At 41.9% G+C, this 10,892-nt stretch overlaps 1 protein-coding gene across 1 annotated transcript; it reads right to left on the minus strand.

Moving 5' to 3' along the window:
* Nucleotides 1-2,793: 2,793 nt before the first annotated feature.
* Nucleotides 2,794-4,970, minus strand: LOC135511461 (insulin gene enhancer protein ISL-2-like). Its single transcript, XM_064932962.1, has 6 exons — nucleotides 4,841-4,970; nucleotides 4,248-4,467; nucleotides 3,796-4,028; nucleotides 3,360-3,643; nucleotides 3,117-3,278; nucleotides 2,794-2,904 (listed from the first exon to the last, which is right to left on the minus strand). The coding sequence occupies exons 1-6, from the start codon at nucleotides 4,968-4,970 to the stop codon at nucleotides 2,794-2,796; spliced, it is 1,140 nt and encodes a 379-aa protein (XP_064789034.1).
* Nucleotides 4,971-10,892: the final 5,922 nt, after the last annotated feature.

Genomic DNA, 10,892 nt, shown 5'->3' on the forward strand with positions numbered 1-10,892 from the left:
TATATTTTTATAATTCTACCACAAATTAAAGAATTTATAGTCTGTTTGGAAATGACTGACAATAAAAAATATTCTCTACACAAGCAATATTTACCTAGATTTTTCTTCATCTTCTGGACATCACTTCTGGAATAACTGTCTGCTGCAGCCATGTGCTTTTATGTCACAATACGTTTCCATGGTAACTAAATTAACATTCTCTTGACAAAACTTTATTAATGAGGAATTTGCCCTCAGTGGTGGAAATGACACCACTACCAAATGACAGGCATTTTTGTGTAAATAACAATTTAAAGGGCATACTCACAATACATATTGAAATAGATTTAATTGAATTGACTCTTTCTCTAGAATACAACATTACATATTGTGTAATGCTTACTTTTTTCTGAAAGAAAAACATAGTAGAAACTCAAACGTCTGGGTCCGGGACAAGGGCAAAACAGTGAAATTTAGGTATAAAATGCATCTGAAAAGTAGCTAAAATACTTGATAGAGAGGTGTTAAAAGGCTGGGCTGATTGTAATGTGAACTTATAAAGAATAAAAACCTATTTTTTAAATAAAATCCCAAAAATGGACCTTGAGTACATAGAAGTTCCCGTAGTTGCAGGATAACGGGGTCCAGGTGTCTGCCAACTTTCCCGAAGGCACTGTACATAGTGTGTGTGTGAAACCACGTTCATCTGTACAAACAGTAGTATGCATGTATAAACACCATGGGACCACGCAGCCGTCATACCGCTCAGGAAAGAGGTGCGTTCTGTCTCCTAGAGATGAACGTACTTGGGTGCGAAAAGTGCAAATCAATACCAGAACAACAACAAAGGACCTTGTGAAGATGCTGGAGGTAATAAAAGTATCTATATCCACAGTAAAACGAGTCCTATATCGACATAACCTGAAAGGCCGCTCAGCATGGAAAAAGCCACTGCTCCAAAACCGGCATAAAAAAGCCAGACTACGGTTTGCAACTGCACATGGGGACCAAGATTGTACTTTTTGGAGAAATGTCCTCTGGTCTGATGAAAAAAAATAGAACTGTTTGGCCATAATGCTCATCATTATGTTTGAAAGAAAAAGGGGGAGGCTTGCAAGCTGAAGAATACCATCCCAACCATGAAGCATGGGGGTGGCAGCATCATGTTGTGGGGGTTATTTGCTGCAAGAGGGACTGGTGCACTTCACAAAATAGATGGCATCACGAGGCAGGAAAATTATGTGGATATATTGAAGCAACATCTCAAGACATCAGTCAGGAAGTTAAAGCTTGGTCGCAAATGGCTCTTCCAAATGGACAATGACCCCAAGCAAACTTCCAAAGTTGTGGCAAAATGCCTTAAGGACAACAAAGTCAAGGTATTGGAGTGGCCGTCACAAAGCCCTTACCTCAATCCGAAATAAAATTTGTGGGTAGAACTGAAAAAGCGTGTGCGAGCAAGGAGGCCTACAAACCTGACTCAGTTACGCTCAGTCAGGAGGAATGGGACAAAATTCACCCAACTTATTGTGGGAAGCTTGTGGAAGGCTACCCGAAAAGTTTGACCCAAGTTAAAAAGGCAGTGCTACCAAATACTAAGTGAGTGTATGTAAACTTCTGACCCACTGAGAATGTGATGAAGGAAATAAAAACTGAAATAAGTCATTCTCTCTACTATTATTCTGACATTTCACATTCTTAAAATAAAGTGGTGATCCTAACTGACCTAAGACAGGAAATTTTTACCAGGATTAAATGTCAGGAATTGTGGAAAACTGAGTTTAAATGTATTTGGCTAAGGTGTGTGTAAACTTCCGACTTCAACTGTATACATGTCTAGTTAGATACCTTGCTTTGAAGTAACCTTGTTTTGAGTGGGAAGTGATAAAATGTCTGAAAGACATTATGGGAGAACGCATGCAGTGGTAGTGGGAGCTGTGACGTTGAGAGGGCATGTGGACATGTAAAGCAGACAGACAGGTTGTACTAACAGAGTCCCTCGAAGATGTCGGTCTGCAATTTTCACACAGCCTAGATGGATTTTAGGGTTATTGTGTCAACTTGTTGTTCGATCTTGCACCTTTGCCATTGAAGAACTGGAAAAAGTTGCCCCCTTGTGGGGTGAAATGGCCATTAACATTATCTGCCTGCAGCAGGATTTTTAAAACCCAAATGCCTTTTTCTTTAAGTCAAACAGGAAGAAGGAACAAGTTGTTCAGATTTGCTTTCTACAATAATAGGTTTCACACAGGAGTTGTTGTAAAGTGGATGTAGACAGAGTGAATAATCATTTCCAGGACAATCAATCAGAAAATATCAATCAGTTTAGAATACGAGTTTCACATTTAGGAATGAAATATGTTCCAATAGAGATGACATCTGGCGGCTTGGTTTTGTAGAGATTTAATTCATTCCCAAACGCAAACTCCCAGACTGTGACTATGCAAACAGACTGTGTTTAAATCACATGCTGACAGATCACACCATAGTCTGCCAGAAGTTAAGGCTTCATGTGATGACTGGCGGTCTGGATGAAACCTCATGGTCTAAAACCACTGTGTGCTGCATGGGCCATAGTATAGTGGTGCACATTTTGTTCTGTCTCATTGACCCATAACCTTTAATCCATTTACCCATACAGATAACAGATCATGCAGAACTGGGACCCAAATGATGTCATCTTTTTTTCCCCAACACAACATTCTCCTGTTTGGGAACTAGTTTAATAATTATAGCATACATTAAATAACTAATTGCATGATTTACAGCTGCTTGAAGCCCCTTCAGATTAGACACAGTGTCTTGATAACTCAGTTACAGTAACAGTTCAGTGAGGATGTTGGCTGTCTCGATAGTCCGAATGGTGACGGAGTACTCATCACCCTGCTGCAGTGGAGAACCCAGGTCTTCTGAAAAACACGTTCTCTGAGGGGAAGTGAAAGAGAAATGATGAGTGTTGGCCACCACAGTCAGGGCTGACAAATGAAACTGGATAAAGGAGTAGCTAATACCAATCAGTTATAGTCTCAATCTACAATATAAGGTGTAGGTCTAAGGTTAGGTTGTTGCAGTCATAATCAGGGTCTGATATGTCACACAAAGGGACATTACACTACCTGATACACACTCTGATTTACCTGGGAAATATGAGTGAGGGTCAGCTCGTCATGGTCAGCTGAGAGCTTGATTTGGCCGTCAAGTGGTTGCCATGATGACTCATAGACGTAAATCTGGAGGGCAAAGTCAGGGGGCTCAGGAGAGAGGACCACCATCGGTCTGGCTGCAGTACACAGCAGGGCCTGGAACATGGGGAGTGATGACCAACTGTGTTCACAGACAGACAGACAGACAGACAGACAGACACACACACACACACACACACTACTCACTGTAAAGTCCAAGTCTGACACTGGTCTGCCTCCTTTTTTGGCGTGGCTCTTCTTGTCCTTGCAGCGTTTGTTCTGGAACCACACCCTGATGACCCGCCTGTTTAGGCCAGTCAGCTGACTCAGCTGGAGCTTGACCTCTGCGTCAGGCCGGGGGGTCTGGGAGTAGCAGGTGCACAAGGCTTTCAGCTGGGTGTCACTGAGGACGGTACGCACCCGCACCCCTCTACTCCTACCCCTGTCCAACCACCTTCTCTCCCAAACTCCTCCTCTTCTCCCTGACCCTGACATAGGTGAGAATGATTCAACTTAACTTAAGGAACATTAAACTTACAGGGAAAGATGAGACAGACCTTTGAGACAGTTTAATTATCATTAACTCTAAAGGGAAAAAAATCTCTATTTTATTATACATATAAACTTCACAGACCTTTTCTTTTCTTTAGTGAGTCTGCTTTTTGGATCTGTTGCTCTGGCATCGTGTGCTCTGCCTGGCAGCATGGTCCTCCTGGTCCCAGGGTGAAGCTATCCCCAGGCAAGAGTAATGCACCACAGAGCGAGCAGTGCAGACAGTCAGGGTGATAGTTCTGTCTTCCTGCCCTCACAACCAGGTCAGAGGACAGTACTGCCTCCCCGCAGCCTCCACACTTCTCTGCAAATAGCCTGCAAACACACACACACAATCATTAACAAAGACATTCACATGGTTAAAAATGACAAAACTAAAGGTTGGAAGCTGTTCACAAACACACACACACACCATCAACAAACACATTCAAAGAGTTAAAAAATAGAAACATAATATACACACAAAGTTGACCGTACAATGTTCATCTTTATCGTTACAACTTCTCTACTGTCCCACCAAAGCTGCTGACTCACCGTGCATAATCTGTCCTACACAAGGTCCTCCCGTCCCTCAGGAAGCAGCTGACACTCTCTCCCAGGGGACAGTGGCACTCGTCACAGCACAGGCACCCTGTGTGCCACTGCTGGTTTGACCCAACCCGTAGCACCACAGGGTCTCTGATGAACTCTCCACAGCCAGCGCAGGGCAATACTGCCCCCTGTGGACATGACTCCTCATTGCACCCTGGCCCCACTGGAATTACAGGGAATACTGTACTGAAAATTACCTTTCCATGGCATCAACATAAACATTGTGAAGTTTTAGTCTTTCTTACAGCATGTTCATGATAAGAGACTTATATATATTTTTCATAATCAACAGTAATCCAGAATAAGTCAATGAGGGAACAATAAACGTTTAATCTTTACATTTCTCAGAAAAAACTTCTCATCTCACTGGTGTGTTTAGGTTACAGGTTTTATCTAGTAACATTATTTGTATCATAACGAATGAGGAAAATACTGAATTTGATATATTCAAAACCAACTTTAACCTCTACCATAAGACAATGATTATAATAAAACATAATTATGTGTACAAATTACAACACGTTTATCAAACTCACATTTGCTGGTATTGCTGTGGTCCTCCAAGGTTTCCCCCGGTAACATCAGGGTGTATTCTGACAAGAGATCAACTGTCCCCACTGAGTGGAATTCTGTCTGAGCTGGACTCAGTAGGCTCTCTCCTGACATTGGTCCGTCACAAAGCATGGCTCTGCACAAGTGTCTTGGAGCAACACTCAACCCTCTCAATTTTATAGAGATGTGCAACGCCCCCACAACCACCACATGTTGGCAAACACACACACACACACACACACACTTACTCTTCAAAGCAATCTATTAAATTAACTCTCAACAAACACTCCTCCTCCCTATTAGTAAAACAATGCAACAGTTCCCTTCCCTTGGGTTATTAAAATCAGACCTAATTTGCTCTGGGCTCTGAGTAGAGGAGGCTGGTGGGCACAGATGGGCTGAGATGGGGGAGGGAAGGATGGGGGCATTCATACCACAGATAACATTGACACCAGTGCCAGCCCATGCACTGATGAAAATTCAAGGTCTTTATTTTTTTCCCTATTAATTAACTTTCATTTGATCGTTATGATTTTGCCACCTGACTTTGCACCTTAACTAAAATATATACTTTTCATTTTCAATATAAGTGTTGATTTTTTTACTCTCATCAGGGGCAGGAGTTTTCTGACCATTTGACCTGTCTGGGTAAATCCCTACAGGAACGTATATATCCTGTAAACTTCTGTGTCCTACCATTTAACCTGTCTGGGTAAATCCCTACAGGAACGTATATATCCTGTAAACTTCTGTGTCCTACCATTTGACCTGTCTGGGTAAATCCCTACAGGAACGTATATATCCTGTAAACTTCTGTGTCCTACCATTTAACCTGTCTGGGTAAATCCCTACAGGAACGTATATATCCTGTAAACTTCTGTGTCCTACCATTTAACCTGTCTGGGTAAATCCCTACAGGAACGTATATATCCTGTAAACTTCTGTGTCCTACCATTTAACCTGTCTGGGTAAATCCCTACAGGAACGTATATATCCTGTAAACTTCTGTGTCCTACCATTTAACCTGTCTGGGTAAACTCCCTACAGGAACATTTTACTGTAAACTTCTGTGTCCTACCATTTAACCTGTCTGGGTAAATCCCTACAGGAACGAATATCCTGTAAATTTTCCAGAACTACCAAGATTTGACCTGTCTGGGTAAATCCCTACAGGAAAACGTATATATCCTGTAAACTTTTGTGTCCTACCATTTGACCTGTCTGGGTAAATCCCTACAGGAACGTGTATATCCTGTAAACTTCTGTGTCCTACCATTTGACCTGTCTGGGTAAAAGATCCCTACAGGAACGGTGTCCGCCCGGTATCCTGTAAACTTCTGTGTCCTACCATTTGACCTGTCTGGGTAAATCCATATCAATGAAGAGATATATATCCTGTAAACTTCTGTGTCCTACCATTTAACCTGTCTGGGTAAATCCCTACAGGAACGTATATATCCTGTAAACTTCTGTGTCCTACCATTTAACCTGTCTGGGTAAATCCCTACAGGAAACAACCGATATATCCTGTAAACTTTTTATGTCCTACCATTTGACCTGTCTGGGTAAATCCCTACAGGAAGCTAGTGTATATCCTGTAAACTTCTGTGTCCTACCATTTAACCTGTCTGGGTAAATCCCTGACAGGAACGTTGTATATCCTGTAAACTTCTGTGTCCTACCATTTAACCTGTCTGGGTAAATCCCTACAGGAACGTTATATGAGCCTGTAAACTTCTGTGTCCTACCATTTGACCTGTCTGGGTAAATCCCTACAGGAACGTATATATCCTGTAAACTTCTGTGTCCTACCATTTAACCTGTCTGGATAAATCCCTACAGGAACGTATATATCCTGTAAACTTCTGTGTCCTACCAAGCAAGCACCATTCAGTGCTGCAGTAGTTACACTGTCACACAGTCCTTCAGATGGGACTCCGCTCTCAGAGTTAATACAATAGGCCCCCTTTGCTGTTGCACCTCTGCTGTGCTACTGCAGGCATGGTCTCTATTGTTAGGGCAGTGCTTTGTCCTTGGATCCTCCCTCTCGTAATGAATCTGTCCCCATAGGTCAGGAGCACTAAACTTGTTGCTGGTGTCTGTGGGCAATTTCCCTCCCAATTTGAGTCAACACATACACGCGTAACACACCCCCAACAGTTGTGCATCTGCACCAAAAAAACGAAATTGACAGCTTGTCTCACTCTCTCACACACACACACACACACAAGGCAAAGGAAGCTTCTCCATGTCCCACTCTGTAACGCCTCTTAAAGTTATTTTACCAGGAGCAATTAAAAGCATCCAGGGCGTGTGTAAGGGAGGAGCTGCCTCTTGATGAATACTCTACATACTGTACTGATCAAGCCCTGGGACACGCCCACTAATTTACACAGCCAGGCTGCCACCAGCGTCATCCCTAACCTGGTCCTCCCATTCCCCACACTCAGGCTAATGGAAACACGGAGCAGCGGAATGAAGTGGCCAGCTCTTTTAATTTGCCGGCCGTATAAAATAACAGAATTAGGTATGTATATTAATCAAGTCAGAAGACATTTGGCCGTGTCTCTGTTCCTCCTCCTTCATCTCCTCCTGTGTCCTGCTCATTACTAATGAAAGTCATCTACAGGGGCAATGAGACTGAGTGGAAGGGAGGGAAGAGGGACCACATATACTTGTTGTGATTTACTCACATTTGTATACATGGCAATTTGGCAGAGCTGGGTAATCTGTAGGTGTCCTGTACAGAACAAAGAAATGAATGAGAAACATGCAAATCTCTTACTCCTTCTGATTAATTAACCCTTTCTGTTGTTGGCTGGATTAATTGGACCACGTGCGTGCGTGCCTCCGTCCGTCCTATGGGCAGTATAGTATCAGCAGCCCTATATTGCCCTAAAAATTCAAAACACAGTAACTACGAATGTGGTCAAAAATCTTTGGTCTGTTGTACTGGCCAGGTATATTATCTGATGAATGTGGTATTTCGTTTCCTGACACAAGAACAAGCCAGTTGATTAGAATATATCATGGATTATCATGGGTCAGGTACTGTTCGGTTTATATATGTTACCCCTTTGCACCATCATCAGAAAGCACAGCATTATTTTAACTGTTTACATAGACCATACACAAATTTACATTTCTCTGTCACCAGAGGATTTTAGCTCCACGGATAAATTATAAGATTGTATTAGGGATTTAAATACTTGGATGGCTCACAACTTCCTCCAGCTAAATCAAGACAAGACAGAGGTACTTATTGTTGGAGTCAAAGCACAGAGAAAGAATCTCGCCGCACATTTTGATTCACGGGCAATAAAGATAAAACACCAGGTAAAAAACCTAGGTGTTATTTTAGATTCTGAACTAAATTTCTAATCACACATTAGGAATGTAACCAAAATATATTTTTACCACCTGAGGAATATTGCGAAGTAATATTTCTCTCTCTGGTTGATACAGAGAAACTCATCCATGCTTTTATTACAAGCAGACTTGACTACTGTAATACTCTCCTGTCTGGTCTACCCAAGAAAGGCATTGGTCAACTGCAAAGCATGCAGAATGCTGCAGCACAGGTACTGACGAAGACCAAACAGAGAAACACATTACACCGGTTTTAAGGTCTCTGTACTGGCTGCCTGTGAGTTTTAGAATACATTTTAAGATTGTTTTTTAAATCAATCCACGATTGTGCACCCCAATACATGTCTGACATGTTTTTAGTTATGTACCCAGTAGGTCCCTCAGGTCCTCTGGCACTGGCCTTTGAACTATCCCAAAGCCTAGGACCAAGAGGCATGGAGGGGCAGCCTTTAGTTACTATGCCACCAGCCTCTGTAATAGCCTGCCAGAGAACCTGAAGGGGGTTCCAAACTGCCGGCGCCAACAGAGATGGCCGACTCGCTTCGCGTTCCTAGGAAATTATGCAGGATTTTGATTTGACTGGGGACATTTTTAAAAGAGATCTTAAAACACTAATTTTTAGCTCTGCTTTTCCTTAGGGTGCTTTTTAGTTATTCCGTTTTTGTTATTCTTTTTTTATCCTCTTATGTTTGATGAGTAGTAAATGTTTAATTTCGTTTTTTCCTGTGAAGCACATTGTGTTGCATTCCATATCTGAAATGTGCTGTATAAATAAAGCTTGATTTGTTCTGATTTGATGAAACATTTCTGTCTGTCTAGACAGAAAAATACTTTGAAGTCTGATTTTGCAATAATAATAAAAAACAGTAGTCACTGCGTTTGCCTTTGTTAACCATTTTAACCTATCATGTCAGCACTTGTCACAGTGACAAAGAACAGCATGTGGCCCTCTACCATACACACACACACACACACACAAACCCACAAATACAGATTCATCACAGCCCCACACAGCACACTTACATAGAGGACATCAGGATACCTTATACCAGAGGAATTCAAAGAATGGCAATCTGTGGCTGTCACAGAGTGCAAGACAATTTACTAAGTTATGATTGAAATGATAGAGTTATTACAGTACATGAAGAAAAACCTTGTCTTCTCCTTATCAACTGAATTCGTATCATACCTGCTGTAATTTTGACCACACAAGGGAATTGAAGGAAAACAAAGAGGAGACAAATCAAGAATACATGTTCATGGTCACCTTTATTTCTCTTTGAAATCCCATCCTTTCTCCCCCATTGCTCTTTGTTTAGTTTTGCCCCTTTACAGAGCATGTACAACACACTGTCTACCTCAGCATATTTATCATCACGTTGCCTCTCGATTTTGGCATGTAGCAAAGGTTTTGCCTGGTAATTTTTGACTTGCTGATTCCTGTCAGATCCCGACTGGTCATAGTAAGTTAACACTTTGTGATAGGCTCTTTCTCCTTCCATTTATTATTGTTTGAAGTAGTCTACTTTCAGCCTTGTCATCCAGTTACTGTTGGCTCATCTTATTTAGTTGACTATGTCATTCTATATACACCACAATGCAGTTCTCACTTTCTCAGTTTGTGTAGTGTCACCATTTAGGACTTAAAAAAGGGTCACATTGCTATGTCATACATTCACATACATGCATTTGTCTTTCTCTATCTCATGGAAGCACTGGGGACTGGGGAAGCCCTCATATTCCCTCTTATACCTTTATCAGCTCTGACCATTTCTGCCCCCTCCCTTCATACTGTATCCATCTCCCATCCAATGAGATCAAGGCAGTGACTATGTAACATTGGGTCACACACACTCCAGGAAACATATATGTGGGAGTCAAACAAAGTTTCATGTTGTCTGTTGTCTTTTTCTGCTATCTAGAGTGACCATGATGTTCCTTATAGCTTGTCTGTACAGCCTACTGGAGCCTACTCACATGGGTAGACCAAAATTCTTTACTAAACTAGATGACTGTCAAATCAATTATTGGGAAAATATAGCCCATGATAATCAGATTGGCTACATTGGTTATTCAGGGTCATAGGTGAACAAACATGTGATATCAATTTCAAAGGACTACTTTAAAAACATCTGAACTGCAATCATTGTGCTTTGTTCGTTATTTTCAGCAAGACGGATGTCAAGTTTATGAACGCTTGTAACAATACCAGACGTCTGTGTGAATAGTACACGGGGTACTGTCTCATTTCTTAATTTTTTCATGTAGTTGACTGTCATCGCGGTTGCTGAAATGTTGCAGCAATAAAATAGGGCTGCTGTTGCTGAGGCTCAGCGGCTGGCTGTACATAGGCTAGACTAGAGCCATAGCTCTACAACATCCGGGCATTCCTCAGCCTGCGCAGAAACGGAATGGCGGAGGTAAGTGAGCAAAAAGGCTTGGGGAGGAACATGAGGACTAATGATTTTGAAACAGCTCCGCATTTGAGAGCCTCTGTCATCCTAGACGGCAGATATCGATGTTGGCAATCGTATCAACGGGTTACGCAGGGTTGTGAGTTAGCTAGCCATGGGTTGATAACTAACGAAGTAAAATGGGGGTATTTTGTCCGTCTCGCCTCTCCGCGTTCTTCGCGTTAAAAAGCCATTCCCAATTTGCCAGATCGTG

The sequence above is a fragment of the Oncorhynchus masou genome, chromosome 24 (assembly GCF_036934945.1).
Source record: "Oncorhynchus masou masou isolate Uvic2021 chromosome 24, UVic_Omas_1.1, whole genome shotgun sequence".
Lineage (NCBI taxonomy): Eukaryota > Metazoa > Chordata > Actinopteri > Salmoniformes > Salmonidae > Oncorhynchus > Oncorhynchus masou.